The sequence below is a fragment of the Tachypleus tridentatus genome, chromosome 6, assembly GCF_004210375.1.
Source record: "Tachypleus tridentatus isolate NWPU-2018 chromosome 6, ASM421037v1, whole genome shotgun sequence".
Taxonomy (NCBI): Eukaryota; Metazoa; Arthropoda; class Merostomata; order Xiphosura; family Limulidae; genus Tachypleus; species Tachypleus tridentatus.
This window is the reverse complement of record NC_134830.1, coordinates 90,594,231-90,615,010: the sequence shown is the minus strand read 5'-3', so window position 1 is coordinate 90,615,010 and position 20,780 is coordinate 90,594,231. Positions and strand designations below refer to the sequence as shown.

The window sequence follows — 20,780 nt, the reverse complement described above, 5'->3', positions numbered from 1 at the left end:
TTATTTGGGATGGCTTTTAGGTTTCACAGAATCAACTTGTTTGAAATTTTATTCTCATGTAAAAGACTAAAACAAAAATATAAATTAAGATTTTGATATTTTCAAATTGTAAATTACATTTTGAAGCTCTTTAATAATAGAATGGTCTCACAATGGGACTGTGGTAAGTTTACAGGCTTAAAATGTTAAAATCTGCATTTTCATTCTTTGTGGTGGATGCAACAGATAACCCAATATGGATTTGCTCTTAAGTAAAAAAATAGTAGATGGATCAACTCATGATATCAAAAAGCATACAGAGTCATCAGATGAAAAGAAGTTGGCATCAGTAAAGGACCTGAAGCACAATCAGAATATGAGCTTTCCTTTGTCAGGGGTAAATGACAAATGTTGATTGTAAGCATGTTAATTCAATTGTGTGATCATTGTACCACAGGTGAGATGTTATGCATTTCTAAGGTCATATTCATAGAAATGTTTGACATCTCGTTTTCAATGCAATGACCATTTAATTAGTCAATATAATTACAGTGGTTCTTTGCCATTTACCCCTGATGAAGAAAAAGTCTATGGGTTATTACATTTATTTTCTCATGAACAGAAGGATCAAGGTGATTTTGGGAATTTTCAGGATTGGCTGCATGGATTTATCTCTCAACTGATAAGAACATGTAAATGATCATTCAAAACAGGGTAAACATGATTTCTATACATATTTCTTGCTTTTCTTAAATTTTAGTTTACTATTTAATTCTTTTTTAGTTGTTAATGTACAAAACTAATACAGAGTTACAGTTACAAGATTTAAAACTTTGATATTCTGTAAACATTTTGATATTAACTCTTTTGAGCCCAGTGGCATTATACTGGCTATTTTTGCATATGCATTCATGAGTGCCATTATTCTTGAAGCACACACACACTATGTAAAATATGATAGCCAATTAATATTTTTCAATCTGATTTTTTATTATATAGTAAATCTACAATTTATGATAAAATTACTCAATGATATATCAGTATGCCATTATACAATATGCACAGTAATCCTGGATCTAAATGCTATGTTTTGCATATGATTATTAATAGTAATACAATCACATGCCAATACACATTGTGTACCAGTCAATATGCAATAAATACCTAATGTATTATGAAAAGTAACATAAATGGCAAATGTATTCATTTGTACATATTTATAGTAGTTACCTCCTTTTAGAAATGATGAAAAGCTATAAAGGCTTGCTTTTAAGTCCTAATCTCACATTGGGATGAAATACACCATAGTTTTAAATTGCTATTGAGAATTTTTGTAAATCAAAAATTAACTGGCAAAGTACTTTAACAGAATAAACAGAAGAGAAGGGAAACAAAATTAATGTATCAACTTTATATAACATATAAAAAATAAGACCATGATATTGTGTGATCAAGAAAGGCTTCTGATATAATAACTGCATGTTTAGAAGGGAAGAAAGGGAACTCTATTGAAAACGGATTGAAAGAAAGAAAATAATCCTATTTTTAGGTTATTTTTTTATAATTTTATTAGCTTTGTAAGTTTGAAGATTGTAGAACAAAAATAATCTAAGTGTTTAAACCAAAAGCATCCAAATATTGGTACTGATTTGTGCTTTCTTTCATACCTAGATAAGTTTTATCTATACAGCTAAAAATGTTAAATACTTTTATTCCAGATAAAGAACAAAATTTACTATGAGAAGTTTTACTTATTATAAGTAAAAATAGATATTGATAAAAAATATATTTCAAAACAAAGTAAATTGTAAATCTATACATGTCACTTACAGCTTTATTCTGTGGGTAAATTGATAGGGAGATCAGGAAAAATGTATTAGAAATGGATGCTCTTTTCTTTTGTAGAAAAACATGAAATATCAGGCTGGATAATAAGTGTTTAAAAATATCACAAATTTGAAACTGTTTTGTAAGATGTGAATCCATTTGAAATAAAGCAAAGTTGACTTAGACAATAATTAAAACAGCATTAATTTTTAAGTGCTCTTCATAAAATTGCTGTTTTAAATATTCTTACTGGTACTAAAACCTTTGTAAAGTGTTAGACCATATTTTTAAATGATGTAAACTGATATGAAATTAAACATAATGATAACCACTTGTGCAAAAGTGATATATGTTCTTTACCAAGAAGGAACCATATTATGAGTTTGATAAGTTCAATATTGTCCATGACTCACTTGAATGAGCAAAATATGTTATCTTCCATTCTTGATCTTATCTTATGTAAAAAGTATTTGGGACATTCTTGTTTTCATTTGTTCAGATATTTAATAACTTTTCAATAGAAGTCATTTTGAACAATTGTACAATACCCTGTTTGCACTGCTTGGTGTGGATTCCTGTGTGTGGTGAGGGGACCTCCCAGATAAGGTTCTGTTCTTTCAGTTTAGCTCCTCTAGGATCTAAACATCCACCCTTGTGTTTGCCATGGATGGTGACCAATCAAGGGGAGGAGAGGATCCTAGTGGTTGAGGGGTCCAACCCTAACACACCACTTTGGCCTTGAATTCCTGTAGATGGATGGCCTTGGGGTGGCCCCCTTGGGTCAATCAGCTGGTCCACTTAGGGTCAACCAAGTACCAGTGTTGGATATTCTCAACAGGTGTTGTGGACATTGTATCTGACGCTGGGGGTTTGGTATAGTACTCATGAAACCCTGGCATTGCTGCAGTGTCTATGTTTGGCATTGTAGTGCATCCCTTTGTAGGGCTCCATGGTGTGTGGGGTTAGTGGGCACTGAATTATTCCTTTTTTGCCATGGATTCTCTAAATAAAAACTTAAATAAAATAGTGAAAAAAACAGCCCATAGGTAAATGACTACATCTTGAAGATTCTGAGCAGCAATCTTCAACATCTTTAACACCTGTTGTACCTCATTTTCTTATACTATATTCTCTTTCAGACAAACCTTTAGGGCAAATGTCTCCCTCTTTCATTCAGAAGAGAAAAGAGTGACTTGCTGGCTCTCCAGAGTCAGTAAAGAAGCTTCGATCTGGTGACATATTGGTGGAAACATCCACATCTCAACACAGTGAACTCCTCTTGCATTCAAAGTTTATTGGGGATATACCTATTGAGGTTACACTTCATGCTACTTTGAATTCATCTCAAGGAGTTATTGTTGAGAGGGATTTGAAGAACATCCTCGAGTCAGAGATTCTCACTAGTTTCTCCACCCAAGGAGTTTTTGCAGTGAGGCATATCTCTTGTAAGGATGGAATTATGATGCAAACCAGTGTCCTCATTCTGACATTTACATCACCACATCCATCTGCCACCATCAAGGCAGGTTATCTTAATTGCAGGGTATGGCCATACATTCCAAACCCTCTCAGATATTTCCAGTATCAGCAGTTCGGTCACTCAAAGACATTATGTCGTGGTTCCTTGACGTGTGCTTGTTGCAGTGGCAAGGACCATGATGCCTATGAATGTCAAACGGACCCTCATTGCATCACTTGCATTCTACTTTCATTCTTGACCTAAATGGTTGGAAGAAAAAGAGGTGCAGTGTTTAAAAACAATTCATAACATTACTTACCCTGAGGCTCGAAAGTTGCTGTCCACCACTTTATCTCGAACATATGCTGGTGCACTTTGTTCCACTACTACAGTGGGAGTGCAGATGGATCTTTCTGTGCCTCCAAAAGAATTGTTCTCAAACCACATGAAAAGTCTTTTGACCACCATGGTTAAAAATGTTGATGAATCAACTTCAACACCCATCTCTGTCCCTGACACACATTCCAGCAAATCCCAAGATCCACTTCCTTTGGTTCTGTGTACGAGCATTTCCTTGGGTACATCTTCTTCTCTCACCCCAAGATGCAAAAGAATCATTTGTTCACATCCTGAGTTGCTGGAATCCAATTGACCCAGGGTAGGATCCATGGAGGTTGATAGATCTCCCTTGAATAAAGACAGTAAAAAAAAAAGATGTCGTGAACAGAAGGGTTCTCCACCCAGTTTACCTACACATAAATAAAAATGGCCACCTTGAGAGAATAGAACTGTCAAGGTTTACATTCTAATCTGGATGACATCAAAACATTGATTGCTTCCTACCATCCTGTATATCTTTCCTTACAGAAACATTTCTGAAATCTGCAGATACAGTCACCTTTCGACAGTTTTTTTTTTTTTGTACAGAAATGACAGGCTGTGTGATGGACAAGTGCATGGAGGGGTGGCACTGTTGGTTGGTCAGCATGTGCCCACTCTGTCTTTGCCACTTGACACACCCTTGGAGGCTGTAGCCATTCCTGTTTCCTTGGGTCATACCATCACTATTTGTTTTCTCTACCTGTCACCTGGAGAGACCTGTGATGAATCAGACCTTGATGCTCTCATTGAACAGTTGCCATCTCCCTTTAATTCTGGGGGATTTTAATGGACATCATCCCCTCTGGGTAAGTGCTATTATTAATAGGAGGGGTCACTCTGTAGAGCATATGCTTTCTGATCACAACCATTCCCTTTGCAATACTGGTTCTTCTACTTATTTTCATGCACCTAGTGAGACCTTTACTGCTATTTATTTTTCAGATTGTTTTCTTCACTATTCTCCCATTTTTCATGGAAGGTTGACAATAATCCACGAGGCAGTGATCATTTTACTATAATTTTGAGAGAGACTGGACATAGTTGATGCCACCTGACCCACGTGCCCTGGTGGAAGCTGGATCAAGCAAACTGGCCCTCTTTCACTGCTCTCGCAGAACTTGATCCTGACAACTGTGTGGCAGCAGTAACTGACTGTATTATACAAGCAGCTGCAAACCTTGACATGTTTTCTATGATATTTTCCTTCTTGGTGGAATCCTGCCTGCCACATGGCACTGAAGACTCAAAAACAGGTCTGGGATAATTTTTGTAGGTATCCCACACTCTCAAACAAAACACTTTTCAGCAGGTCCATGTGCATGCTCGGTGGGTAAGACGTCAAAGCCAGAAGGAATCTTGGATTAAGTTCACAACCAGCATGTCTTCTTCCTCCAGTTCCAAAGTCATATGAGACAAGATTCAAGAGGACAATGGGCAATATAATTCTGTCCCCTTCTTGATCTTGCTCTCTAATGGCCAGAAAGTAGCTGATACCTGGAGCATTACTGATACTCTAGGTGAAAGCTTTTACTGGGTATCTAGCACTTCTGCTTCTTCCTATACTTTCTTGGCCATCAAGACTTGGGCAGAGTGATCACCTCTTTCCTTTTGAGCTGATTATTTCTATGACTGTAAATGTTCATTTACACTGGTGGAACTTAAACTGGTCTTTCATTGGTCTGGCAATACATCAGTTGCACCTTGATGATGTACACTATGAAATGCTGCACCATCTCTCTCCTGCTTCTCTTGCTATTCTTTTGATTGTTTTTTAACTGGATCTGGCAGGAAAATGTTTTTCCTGATGTCTGGTGCCAGGCTATTGTCCTACCCTTCTTTAAGCCTGGGAAGGATCCCAAAATTCCTTCAAACTACTGTTCAATTGCTTTGATGAGCTGTCTCTGTAAAATCTTATAGCGGATGGTTAAAGCTTGTCTTATTTGGTTCCTTGAACTAAACAACCTCCTCTTGCCCTCCCAGTGTGGGTTCCGATAATAGAGCTTCACCATGGACCATCTGATTTGACTTGAAATGCTAATCAGAAAAGCCTTTCTCAAATGACAACATCTTGTATCAATATTCTTTGACATTGAGAAGGCTTATGATACAACATGGAGGTATGGCATTTTGTGAGACCTCCATATATATGGGTTATCTGGTCATTTGCCTATTTTTATTAAAAATTTTTTTAATGGACAGGAGATTCCAAGTTTGTGTGGGTTCGACATTTTCCTATTCTTTTCTACCGGGAACTTGGAGTCCCTTGGGGCTTTGTTTTGAGTGTCACACTTTCTGTATAAAGATTAATGCCATCACTGAACAACTCCCTCTTACTGTTCCAAATGGGCTCTATGTCGATAATTTTCACATATCATGTCAGTCATCGAACATGAGGTATATTCAGTCCTTTACTGAAGTGGACCACAGCAAATGGCTTTAACTTCTCTCTCCCTAAAACCGTTTGCATGCACTTTTATCACCAACTGGGTATTCACCCTGATCCTAAACTCCGTATTGGTGAAGTTGTGCTGTCTGTGGTCCCTGAAACAGAATTCTTGGGGCTTATTTTGACCATAAGCTGACCTTTATACCACACAACAAGCAGCTATGGGTCAAATGTACAAGAGCACTGAACATTCTCCATATCCTCTCTTCCACCACTTTGGGTGCTGGTTGATGTGCTATGCTAAAGATATATCATGCTCTTATTTAATCAAAACTTGACAATGGATCACTGATCTATGGATCTGCCAGGATCTCAGTCGTAAAGTTGCTGGATCCCATTCATCATCAAGGACTTCCGCTTTGTACTGGGGCTTTCTACACTTCTCCAGTTCAGAGCTTATACATAGAGTCTCATGAACCTTCTTTGCACCTCCACCATTTGCAACTGTCTTTACTATATGCTTCAAAACTTCATTCCTTACCAAAGCATCTCACCTGGGGTTGTGTTTTCCTTCCTCGGTGGGCCATACTATTTCAGAACAGACTATATGCCATTGCTACCTTTGGTCTTATTATCCAGGAGCAGTTGGATGAATTGGGTCCATCCTTGGTAAACATTGCTGTATCCACTGGTCAGCCTATCCCACCATGGCTTTTTACAGTCCACAAATGTGACCTATTTTTAAGTCATCCAAGAAAAGCAGACACTTCTGATTGGAAATACTGTCTGTTATTTGCTGAACATCTTTTGAACCATCCTTCCATTTCTATTTATACAGATGTTTCAAAATCAGGTGACTGTGTGGGCTCTGCCATGGTTTGTTGTGGTTTGGTGGTTGCATGCACAGTCCCCTATACAGCTTCTGTGTTCACTGTTGAACTGTATGCCATTTCTCTTGCCCTGGATCACATAAAAACTAAGCAGTACTCAAACTGCACTATTTGTACTGACTCACTTAGTTCTGTACGTTAGTTCACACCCTGTTCTCACTGATATTCAAAACCGAATGGCTCATTTCTCTTTAACTTCTTCTTCTATCCAGTTTTTTGGGATACCAGGCCATGTTGTTATTCACAGGAATGAGTTCACCGACACTGCAGCTAAATCTCTCTGCTCTTGCACTGTCACTGCTCTGCCTGTTCCATACATGGACCATGGTCCTGTATTCAAGGCTCTACTCCATGCCAGCTGGCAGTGGACTTGGAGTGAGCAACGTGAAAACAAGCTTTTTCTTTACTTTCTGAAAATGGCCATAACATCAAATAACTCAAACCCAGGACTGGAAAGGCCAACTTCAGGTGACCCTGTTAGTCTTCCTGGCAAGTTATGATAATTACAGTTATGCTACAGAAAGTCCTTTACAACTTGTATTACTGTAGTTTTTCTCTTACTGTTGTAGACTATATGTAAATATTGGTTTTAATGCTATTTATGTTTTTATTTAATTTTTTTTATTTTACCTTAATTTCCTTTTATGAATGTTACTAAATTTACTTTAACTTTTTACCAGATGTTTGGCACAGATAGCCTAGCTGCTTTGTGCCATAAAACACCAAACCAACCAACCCTGTTTGCAAGGTGTGCACATGGTGCAAATTAAATTCACACAAGCTTTTATCATTGAATCTTGTAATGAAACAATATCATACACCACTAGTTGTTTACATTAATGGACATACTTTATATTTTAATGGAATTTTATAAAAAATGTTTGACATATTATTTGTGTGGAAACTTAACAAGTTTGGGATGTTGACAGTCCTGTAATTTATATAATGGTCTTACAGATATTGTAAACTTTTAATAAACATGATGAATAATATACAGTAAAGTTGAACAAATACAAATACCAACAGGAAAAGAAGTGAAAGGTAGAACTCTATATAAAGAAAAACCTTATAATAATAATAATAGCAGCAAAACCTTTATGTTATTATTGAGCTATGTATAAATTTCGTTTTCATTGAAGATTTGAGTTTTACATAGTAAAATAATTTCTAGAGAAAAGTAATGGTGAGTATTTATGAAAGCATTTTAAGTTTACACTGCTGTGACAATACGAAAATTTTTTGTAATTTTAAGGCTGGAACATATGTACATTGTTTAAATAAAATACATCTAGCTGTGAGATATTTTAAAATGGTAAATGTCAGTACCTGCCCTTGTGTTTGTGTATGTAATTTTAGGCCAACAAATTAAATGTTTTTTGTTATTAAACTTTTAAGCATAGTAGTTCCAAAACACAATTACCTCCCTTATGCTACAGCTATTATTCAATTGCCAGGGTTTTTACCTTTGAGCATTGCTCTGACTTTTTCTTGCTTGCTTCAGTCTTTTATACCCCCCTTAATTGTCCTTAACAATATTTGTCTCATGGTACTATCCACTTATGTTAGTCTGCCCTATATCCTGGTACTGTACATAAGATTGTTATTTTTTTCAAAACTGACTCATTCAGCATTCTCTAACAACACCTGTTAGTTTTATACATGTCCTTTGAAAGTATAAAGAATTATAAATTACTGAATCAATACTATAGAGTTCTTCTATAATTTATCAAACTAAGCTATATTTGGGCCTAAAAAAATATTTAATTTTACACTCACTTTACTTTTTCAAATCTATGCTTGTAAAGAATGAGTTTGACACCTGAATAATTCATTGATGCTGAGAAAGATACTGTGGTGACATTCTGAGTTTTCTATTGATTATTTATACATTGTGGACAAAATTAAGTATGTAAGTATGCCTTTCGAAATATGGAAAGATGTGGACAGTACCACTGTGTTTGATTCAGTAAATGCAGCAATATCTGAGCAAGTATAATAGATAAAAGGTTTGTATTTGATATTCTAGCTTGTCATTACACCACACAACAATTTTTTTTGAAAAGTTTTGCTTCCTTAAAAGCTTGTGCTGATTCTGACAGGTACCTGGTGGGTATGCACAAATATAGTTTTGGTTTTGCTTCATTGCATAGGAACTCTGAGAAATAGACAGTTAACTGTATACCGGCAATAACGTATTTAATTGCATTTATGTTTCTAATGCACTATTAAGTTCAACATAATTAAAGTGTTTTGCTCCTGATTTTCATTTCTATTCAATGTCTGGTGTACCATGTTGCAGAGTCCAACAGTAGTCAGCAAGCGTTGACGGATTCCAGTTGCCCTGATATCATTTTTCGATTGTAGCAAAACTGAAGATTTCAATGAAATGGTATGTAATGGGCAAATTTGGATGTGATTTTTGTGATCAGCAGCCAAAAATCTATAAGGAACACCCAATAGTGTTCAAGAAGCAAAAACTTTGTTCTGCAGTGTTATCGGTAATATGATTTCCTAGTTCCTAAGAAGCTGCAGGCTTTGTATTTGAACATCACAAACATCTAATTTGAACGAATGCTATATTCAACATACCATGTAACACACAAAATTCAATATTTAGGTGTGTTTTTTTAATATTTAATTTTAAATTGAGAAAGTAAGCAATATATAATACTAAAATTTGAATTATAATCTACAGTTTGATACAAAACTTATTGATGTAAATTCATAAAATATTAGACCAGCAAAACATTGAATGGGAAGTAACAAACCTGATAACATGATCTTTGATTTGTGATCTGTGTGGATAGGGATGAGATTAAAATCATCAGGCTTTATTCAAACAATTCTATGGTGATGTCTTGCATTTTCTGTTAAGAGAGCACTTGATCCAGGACTTCTTGTTTCTGAATCTTGGATCTCTTTTCTTGGAACCACTTCTATTTTGTCACTCTATTAGCTTGTTTTGTACCACAGATGGTGACTGCAGTACCAGGTCAATTATCTTGACCTAAAGAGAATATATGCTGCATCACAAGGTTGTTTATTTGATTGGTTCTAATTTTGAAACACTGATGATTGGTAAGTTGGTCACTCTTTGGAATATCCAACTACTTGCAATCTGGTCATCATTACCTCACCCTCACCTTTGGAAATAGGTGCATTTTGTCAGGATGAGACAGAATTATAATTCTAAACCTTCCTTCCAGTTTATATGTTACCTAAAGTACTAACTATGATTTATTCCAACTATTGTTGGGTCTTGTGGATAGCACCAAATTGGTAGCCACACACTGGTTACTGTTTTTTTGATACCTAAAGGATAACTTGTCTCTTTCACCCTCTCTTTGGCCATCTCTGTGGATGCAGCCATGATTTGACATGGTATACCCAGCTATCCAGAAGGTCAAGCTTCAGGCATGAAGGCTATGCAGTCATTTACATGGTGTCTGGGTTTAATTTCTAAGGTTGCCAGATATCTCTTTCAGTCTTTGCTTAGTTCTACAATGGAAATAACACACATGATGGCAATGGTGTATTCAGAGGAGGTTGAACCCACTTTGGTCAGAAGTGCCAACCAAAACTTTCTTTTTGATCTGTCTCTTTGGCAAGGGTTTTGCATCTTCCACAATCACCCTGTGTTAGGCAATCTTATCAACTACCATTGAGTACTTAAGACAATAATTTTTCAAGTCATTAGTACTCTCCTGCTTCCTCAAGTAATTTTTGGGGCCTTTGACCCAAGCCACCATTTTAGTTATCTAAGTGCTATTTTAAGGTGGAATTACATGCCCTTTCTCAACACTGTTTTGAGCCTTTAGTCTCATGTTCACCTATCATCTTCTGAAGATTTTTTCTGTTGCTGCTGACCTATAGACAATGCTGGTTTGTGCACAGGATACTTTATCATTCTTCCTACTACCTAATACTCTGTCAGCCAGAGAAGGGGATAAATCCTTTTCACTGATTGTTCTGTTCATTATTTCTTATTACTGTTTGTTATGTTCAGTGAGGGTCTTCAAGGTTTTGGTACCTGCAGAAGATGCTAAACAGTGACATTTTATTTATTAGGATCACTAAGTTTTACAGAATATATTCCCAGTTACATTGAAGAGTTTGGTACAAAATTGATTCATATCACTTATTTTGGGTTTTTTTTTGAAGGTGACTTCTGCAAGTGATGTCTACTCAGATTAATCACATTGCTCCATCCTTAGCAGCCTGGTTGAATTACCTGCTGGTATGTGAGCCTCCCCTAATAATTTTATCTTTTGTTATTTTGATGATTTTGCAGTATCTTCATCTGAGGATGTTTTCTTACTCTTTATAAGCTATCTTTACCAATTCTACTAGATTATACAGGGGGTGAGTATTTTCAGTGCTACCTTTCAGGGTCTGTTGTTTTCATGGGATTCCTCTCTGTTGTGAGTATTGCCCAGGCAGGTGTGCTGTTATCAAACCAGTTCCTCACTAGCAATTACTAATTCAATACACTTTATCTAGATTGAAACAGGTTCTGTAAAAATGTGGTCTCCATAAGATTATTTAAAAGCAGACCATGCAATATTTCTGTACTGTGCTAGACTGCTATTCATGGACTATTGTGAGTAAAGCATTTGATTTTACCATATGGTTGGGGAGTGAAGATGAGTATTTGTTCATAATTCCTGGCCAGATGAGTTTGTTTTCTCAAATTGAATAATGCATACAAAATTCTGTCATTCCAAGCCTGGAGCATTGTCTTTTGAACTTCTTCAGGCTGAGTGGAAGGTTTATCCACTTTAGTGGATATCTTGTATTAATCCAGTGTTCCAGAATGCATTACTCTATGGCTGCAGATGAAGATCCATTGATAACTATGTATTGCCCTACCCACAAATGTGAGGTATAGGGACCATGGCCCTATAATTCCAACCCTAAGCAGTGGAATTTCACTATGTGGTTGGTGCATGGCTAGTAATGATGATAAACCATGTAAAATTCCACCCATAATTCATGAATTAAGTTCTGGCTAAAGATCATACCTGTTACGGATATAACGCAGTTCCTCAACTATGGTAGCATGTGCCAATTTTCAACTGACACATCTATAATTTATGCAAATGCTTTCTGTATGGATAATGTCCTCACAATCCCTTTACCTTGTCAGTGTGGGATTCTAGCTGTAGTGTGAATGGAAGTATGTATATTTTGAAAGTTAACATTTTCTTAAATCAAAAATGTGTTTTCGGTAATAAGTACTTCCATTAACAATCTTTTGCCCTTCCTCCCCACTAAAAGGTAGTGTTAGAGATTGCTAATGGACTCAGTTTTGAAAACATGATAACATTATCTGAATGAGGTACATATTATATAGTGTCAGGATAGAAGGCATATTAACATAGGTGGAGAGTATTACAAGACAAATGTTGGCAAGGGCAATTAAGTAGGGTATAAAAGATGGGAGCAAGCAAGAAAAAAAATCAAACCAATGCTTAGATGGGCAAAGGAAGAAACCCTGGCAGTTGAGTAATAGCTGTAGTGTGAGAGGTGTTAGGTTTTACTGGAAATACATTTTTCATTGAAGAAAATGTTAACTTCTGTGTTTTGTACTACACAATTATAAATAAATATTTAAGGTTATTGAATAATTAACTGTTACCTTGCCATGAAATACATTGATAACTTGGATTTAATTTAGCACATAAACTTTTGTCCAATACTTGTTAATTCTCTAAGTATCATTATTAGTGTAGGCCAATAAAACTGCACTTTCATGCTTAGAAAATACCAGTAGACAGTTTAAAGTCTCAAAAGCTAGAATTTAATTTTATGGAGCTTTAGCTTGTGATGTGGAAGATACATTTAAACTGTAATAAAGCATTTAGAAAGTATTTCTTTTTTGGGTTTTTTAGCTCATGTTAAGGCAAAGTAAAATGACTATATGTTTTTTGTTTACATGTTGTTCTAGAAAATCCCATCACTGTGCTCTGAAAATATTGTTGTATACAAATTGTTTTGTGAGAAATTGTTTCTTAACCCCAACAATATGTGTAGAAAATATTTGTTTAGATGCTGATTGTGTTGGGAAAAGCTGTTGAATGGAAAAAAAAAATGTTTAAAGACTAATTTGGTAGACTTGCTCCTGAATTATTGTAAACTTTTCCTTGTTTAGTTTTTCTTACTCCATCAACAATCTGATGAGTTTTAGTTTTGAATGTCTTTGATTCATTATATTACATGTGTCACCTTATCCCAAGTTCTCCACCCTTCAAAAGACTTATTCCAAGTGCCAGGGAAATTACATAAGCTTTGCTTTTATGCCATAAAACACATTTTTCTTGTTGGTAGCCATACTATAAACTTTATTCCTTTGTTTGGTCTGTTTAGTTGTAATTCAAGGTTAAGTATGATCTTTCAAGAAAGGTAAAAAACGTTTTACGCAGGTTGCCACGTAGTGAGGAGAAAGTCATCTTCTGTATCACAACTTTCTTTGTGTAAAATCCTAAATGCCCAGACACCTACATGGGGGATGGATTAACACAATTCAGGAGATTCTTCAGCCATCTCCTATCATATTTCATGCCTTGAAGTTTTTCATGTGCATAAACTTCTGTCTTCTAGTTTATCATCTATATTAAGATAATAGCACTACCTTTTAATGCCATGGAAACCATCAGTCTTGTTTGTGCTCATTGTTCCTAGTTATTGCTTGAAGTGTCTTTTTATTTCAAAACCACATATTTTATTTTTGTTTGCATTTGGTAGGAGATATTTTAGATACCATACCTTCAATGAACCTCATGCCTTATATTCTTAGAAGATTCTAAAATTGTATCCAGAATGAGCATTCCTACCTATGGTATTAGCTGTGAGGGAAGATAGCCACTGATTTTCATCTGTTGTGTTACCTGTCTTTATTGACATGGATTCTCATTGACATTTCATGTGTTGTTAGGGCTCTTTGCTGTCATATGGCATGCAGTGAATCATTCAGAGATTTTCAGAAAAGCTTGTTTATACCTTATGAAGAACTACAGTCATAGGATCATTTTCCAACAATATTAACAAATTTATAGTAACAGTTTATCTGGTTTTGTTTACTGGGATGTACCCAGTCATCTTAATAGTAAATTTTGATTTTTGTCTCACCAAATTAAGCATTTACCATTGTATTTGACATCCGAGTCGCAGTTACCATTGGAGGATATTTTGGAGCTTGTATATAGAGATAAGTGAATACAGTTTGGAACATTTACTTACATCACTCCACTGTTTTTTCATTTTTGGGGTTCCTTTTGCTTCCTGTAGTAATACTTCAATTCTGGTGGAATTCTTAACATATAAGTTAAAGTACTTCTCTTTTTTTGTGACGTGAGACTCTGTGTTTGGTTTCATCTAATCAAGATTATCATATGTTTCTTTTTATATTTGCAACTAACTGTCTTAGACACCATTCCACTTAATGTACTGGTGTACTATAAGATAGTGATGCTTTCTGAAAGTGGACAGGGGTTATAATATGGTAGTTGATGTTTTGGTAAGTACCTTTTCCCAAGTCCTTCCATTGCATTTTTAAACATCAAAGATGTTTTAACAATTTTCCAATAGATATCTTGTAACTTCAGCTAAGATGGGGTACACTTGAACAGCTTTGTTTCTATCATCTTCTACTACTTCCTTACACATATTGTTCTGTCCTGGAGTTATTGAGCCCATGTGGTTCAATTTTTGTTTTTGGATAACTGCTGTCTTGATGGTTTTGTAACTTTCTAAGACTTTTAAATTTCTGATGATGGAGATTTTGCTGTTATTTATTGGTTTTTCTCCACAGAGGATAGAGGATAACACTTTGTGCCCTGACTTTAGATACATATCTAGCCACCAGGTGGGACTACAGATAAGATTTATTTTTCAATTTTAATAATTTGCAAAAATTTAAAAGATGAGTGTTTATTAACTGTTTGTATGGTAACATGATGTTAAATCTCAAGAATGTTCCTAGAAAATGTTTTATAAGCAGTTAATAAATAAATGTATTTCAAGCATATGATAAAAACCAAGTTTATTGTTGTACTGTATAGGATTTAGTAGTATAAAATGGTTATGTATAGAGATTTGAGTATGTTATACTGAAATAATAATTTTTGGGCCTCATGATTTCATTAAACTCCATACCATCATGTTTAATCACCCTGAATCAGAAGGTTTTGCAACTAGACAATAGCCCTGCAGCATAGTTTGCTTTACAAAATGCTCACCAAAACACAACAGACCTCCCTCGTAACTTTCCTTAATACACCTAGTGTATGAAGACAACAGTTTCCCAGCATCTGTTTCACCAGTGATCTCCCAGAAATCTGTGGGATCTTACCAATGTGTCTTTGTAGTTAATAGTGCAGCTACCTGTTTCATTCTTGTAGCTGCTCGAGATGCATGATGATAAAATGGAAGAACAGTATTCAGTTAGCCTAAAATATTTTGCAACTCCCATCTGTTATAACTTTTGTGAAGTAATTATAATAACTTACAGTTTTGGTGTTAAAATGTTTTTGGTTTATTTTTATTAGATTAGAATAAAATCATACTTTTTAAAAATCCTAATCTACAATGCTTGTTGGATTTTGTATATTAATTTTATGTTTAAAATTGTTAGGCATTGGCTAAATTTATATTTTAATTTTTTTAAGTATACATTTTTCTGATATGAAATACAGTAATAAAAAAGATTATCACATGATTTAGCTACATATTTTTATAATATAAATGTATTAGTTTATTACAATGACGTACTATTTTCAGTTGTAAGTGAGATACTTGAAACACAGGAATCAATTTCTGAGCTATATGTTCTTTAAGTAACAATTGATTTTTCCTTAATGTTGATTGTCTTAAAATAATTTATTTTTTTAAACATTTAAGGTATGTGGAGTTAACTGATGAAGAACGTAACAAAATTGAGGGATCTCAGAAAGTGGCCAAGAAGTTGGAACGGCTTCGTAACAGAGGAACAAGTAATGACTCTGGTTCCATCCACTCAGGGTCTGGCTATGCTGGAGATGATTGCTCTGATGATGCAAGTGGAGAAGATAATTATGATGATGTTGAAGGAGAAGAAGAAAGAGATGACAGTGAGTGTAGTATTGGATATGACACATTTTTTGATTCCTTAAGTATGAACACTTCTCCCAGTCATTCCCTCCACAACTATCATATTTACAGCCCTGATGTTCTTTTTTAATAATGATTACATTGATGGGATAAACATTAGTTGGCCACCAGGAGGACTGAACAGTTGCATTTGTAACTGCTCACTGACAAATACTTTGAAACGTAAAGAAAAGAATCTTACAACTATGCGTGATTCAGGCTCACAGACCCTCTCTACTGGTGACATTGTCATTACAAAGGTATTTTTTGAAGAAAAGTTGGAAGATAAATTTCAAGAGATTAAACAATAATAGTAAAAACCAATGAAAATATATTTTGAAGTATTTAATTAATAAGGTCATATCTCATGAATTTTATCTTTTTTATTTTGTTTTCTGTGCATGTTAAACAAGAAAACTAAACTTTAGTTGTAAATATAATTTCCTTCATCTTTTTTTACATTTTAAAAAGTAGATTTTAATTTCTTTTTTATACTGCTAAGAATTTTTAATTTGTCTATTCTTGCAGTATATCTGTTTTGGAAGGAAAGGAAGAATATGCAGAAATAATTAAAAAAACTGTAGATTATTTTAATTATACATAAGTCTACTAAATTATTATTATTTTTCTTTATTTGAGCTTGCTGTGTTACTCTAGGTTTTGTGATATGATAAATGAGGTAACTTAATGATTTACATTTCCTTCATATGGTAAGAGACTTTGCATCAGTACACAAACTTATATTTGGATATTATTAAAGAGAATCTATACTTATCAGAGGACTATGATTAGTAACATTTCTGGTATGTGTGCAGTGGCAATTAAGAAAGGGCTTTCCTCAGTTTACTTGCTTGAAAATACCACTGAAAGATGTCACATGCTATGCACTTTTATGCCTTTTAGCATTATAAAAGTTTTTGTTCTCTGTTTTTTATTGTGATGTGTTTTGTTTTGCTAGTTTTATGTAAATAAAACAAGGTAACACATGATAATAATATAGCATTTAATAAATATTAGTTGCTGTTCAAAGAATGATTTTTTTTAAGTTTGAAAGAGGTTGTATGAATTCTGTGCATGCTGTATTTTTGGATTCTAGGATACAGAAATAAGTATTCTAGAACAAATATTAAGAACTGTATATTAAATAACATAGAGTGGTGTATGAATATGTGTGGCACAAGGGAGGGCTTACAGTTTTATATATATGTCATTCTAAACTAGCATTTTTTTACACTCAGTGAATTAACTTGCAAGTGAGCGTAATTTCTAAGCAAGGAGTTGAGTAGGATTATATGATAAACAAATAGATAAAAGTGACTATTAAAAATGAGTGAGAACACTTATGTAGAGACAGTGTCTGGTTTGTCTCCAAGTAACTGCTGAAGCTAGCTGTTTTAAATTAGTAAGGTAAATTTGACATGTAGTTGCATTTATGTTATTTACAAACACTGTGTGGTTATTTATTGTAATCCATTTCACTTGTCATAAATATTGCAACATATAGTGTGATCACATTATCAGTGCCTGATATTTTACCTTTGTACTATAATTCTCACTAATGATGCATGATTGCTTTTAAGGTTTTATTTTCTCCAACAAAAAATGAGCATCTACTTTCTTTCTAAACTATGAACTATGCATGTTTTTTTTAACATTTATTCGTTAATTAATTTGAAGAATTTTTGAAATGGAGAAATGAAAATGACATGTTAGTATAAATTTGTGCTTCCAATTTAGTAATTTTTATACCTGTATCTTAGAATTATGTAGATATATGATGAATAAGTATTTGTATGTGATATTTGGTGCACATATTAGAATGTAATTGTCATAGACTGCAATTCAGTGTAAATACACAAAGTAGTAGAATTAAGACACATGTCCCAGCTACAATGCCTCATTTCAGTTTTATAGCCATGTGAATGGCTCATTGTTATAATGAATACAAATAATTTATATTAAGTGAAACAATTTCTAGTATAAGAGATAAATTTCTTTTCATATGAGTTTAAAATATTTTTTAATGCACACATACCATTGTTATGAGGTACAATTACCTTTTGTAGCTTTTCAAGTTTTATTGTTTAGATGCGAGACAGTCTGTGGTGTGTCTTTTTTTCACAACACATGCATTATTTTTACTATTCTTTTAAAGACTTAAGTCATAGAATTAATAATAGAAGAAGTGCATTATTTTGTTCATTCAATTCTTGTTTGATTGGTCAGTAGACTTGAGTATTTTGCAGTTTTTGCTCTTTGTCTTCCATTGCAAGGATTTTAAATTCTTTATTCATAGGTTCATACACTTATTCAGCTATGTTGCTTAATGCTTGAAAATAACTTAAGACTTAAAAAGAAAATCTGACATTAGAATTTCCAAAATTGTTCTTACTAGAATGATGATGATCTAACTTGGACATTTCCAGAAGTTACATGATAAGCATCTTAGTTCTAAATATTATTAACATTTAAAAATTACCACTCATAGTATTCTAAATAGACTTATGAAGTGATTAGGTTCTTTAGCATGCATTTGTACAGCCACTCAAATTAATATATGTGTGTGGACAAATTATCCACACACATGCTAAAGCACCTAATCACTTCATAAGTCTATAAATTCATAGACTTATGAAGTGATTAGGTTATTTAGCATGTATTTGTACAGCCACTCAAATTAATATATGTGTGGAAAAATTATCTTTAATTAAGGTCCAGCTCAATTAACTTTATGAATCAAAGAGTACTACCATAGATGATAATGTGAATGAAGTCACTCCATTATGAAATGCATGATAATATTGGAAGCTAGTGTTAAAAAATCCTCTTTGTGAATAAAAATAACTAACCATTCAACTTCTGTGTAAAGTAACAGAACAGATACAGAATATGAATATTATATAATACAAATATCAGAAGGTGCTGAAAGATCTTGGTAATTGTTTATTATAAAAAGTAAAATATCCAGTAATAATAGCCACAAGTTAATTGTTACAAGTGGATACACCTTATCATAATGATCTTTAAAGGGAAAGGAATATGAATGGTTGGGTCTTAAACCTGATTTACACTCAATTATGAAGAGTTTGAGATTTCTCAGTAAAAGTCTGAAAGAGGCATCTATCTTGTATTATTCTGGGTATCTTTCATAATATTCTGCAAGGTGATTTTCATTTTAATCATCAGTTGTAACTGTCAGATTGCAAACGTTAGGTATCTAGGCATAGTTTTTACCAATGCACAAGGACAAATTGAGTAGCATCTACCACATTTAGGATCAGATATTGTTCTGTAATTCATTGGTGCTTGATGGCAGGAATAGTCTGAAAAGGCAGGCTTCTACCAAAAGTGGTGGTCATTTCATTGGTCCATTGACATGACCCTGGAAGTTGTGAAGCCATTAAATCCTTCCAGAGAAGGTGCTGTACTTGTACAAACACAAATATTTTATCACACACTTGCAAATTAATGCATTGTAATGGGTGTTGGAGAGGTATAGCTAAATGCAGCAAAGGAACAGTTGGTTATATATGTCATCCATTCTGGTACAACACATTTTCCATCTTCCACTTTCTCAGTTATGGCTTTATCATCTAACACAGCTGTGTAAGATATGGCTGCAACTGCAACCGTTGCAGAGGTTAATCTTATATATTTGGCTTAATCATCACATCAGCTGCTGCAGTTATATGTTCTCCATCATGAAAAAATCATCAATGCATTTCATTACTCTTCCTGGAATTGATGGTTCACATGATCCCATTATGTGGGACAAAGTACTTCCTTTAACACTTGACCAAAACAAAGTAGGTCACCATTGTTGGACTGAAATATAATAAGTTAATAGTTCATGTACAAGATCATGAAATTTTAAAGTCTCCATCATTTTGAAATATTAAAAAATATATACTTAATGAGTGTAATGAAACTGTATGTGGAAAACAATTTAAAATGCTCTCAGGGGCAAACAGTGAACAGAGACTGCATATAAAGTTAAGGTTATTGATCAGGAAACTTATGCCAGGATAGAATGAATAACACATTGCACTTCATTTAAATTAAATATTTTTTCCTTCCATATATCACCTTATCATGAACACCTGTTTAATCATAAAAGAATGTTTCATAATTTATAAATCAATGAAATACATATCTAGTATTATAAAATGTAATGAAGGTTACATCCATCTAGACAAGTATTGATGGATGAGTGTGTAATTACTCAACATGCTGGTTCTGTGTTCCTGTTCAGCCACATCTGGTTAAATTGCTATAACTTATGCTCATTGATAATGATATACATAGTTCAGTATGTTTCATGAGGTCTTCAGAAATTTGTTCAGTAACTATTAATATAAAGATTTACTTAAAAGTTCCCTTTTCTGTAGGAACATAGATGTGTAGGGTTACTCGTGCACATTTAGAATAATAATAATTAGTTCGCTGTCTTGTGTTTTTAATAAAGGGGGTAAATTAAACTCTGCTCTATGAAGTACCATCCCTTTCCATTACTTTGTTGATAAATGATACAGTAGATCATGATATCAAAAAGTATGGTTTAATGTCTCAGACAAGTACTAAGTCATTTGAATGGTTAATTTAGTACACTTTAGATTGAAATATAATTAAACTTCTGTCTAGAGTTGACAGCAAGTTAAAGGAATATGTTACATTGAGGGTGTCTTGGTTCTGTTTTCTTACAGTTGAATTTAAAGCAATACATCTCGGCAAG

General features: G+C 34.0%; 1 protein-coding gene across 5 annotated transcripts in view; it reads left to right on the top strand.

Moving 5' to 3' along the window:
- Window positions 1-20,780, top strand: part of egl (Egl_like_exo domain-containing protein) — a 56,374-nt gene that overhangs the window by 27,464 nt on the left and 8,130 nt on the right. For 3 of the 5 annotated variants that reach the window (XM_076506073.1, XM_076506072.1, XM_076506070.1), the window contains exon 5: window positions 15,821-16,029. In XM_076506073.1, coding sequence (XP_076362188.1) covers window positions 15,821-16,029 — 209 coding nt within the window. Of the gene's footprint in view, window positions 1-15,820; window positions 16,309-20,780 lie in introns of all 5 variants that reach the window. The other 2 variants (XR_013029299.1, XR_013029298.1) reach the window with 1 other exon arrangement.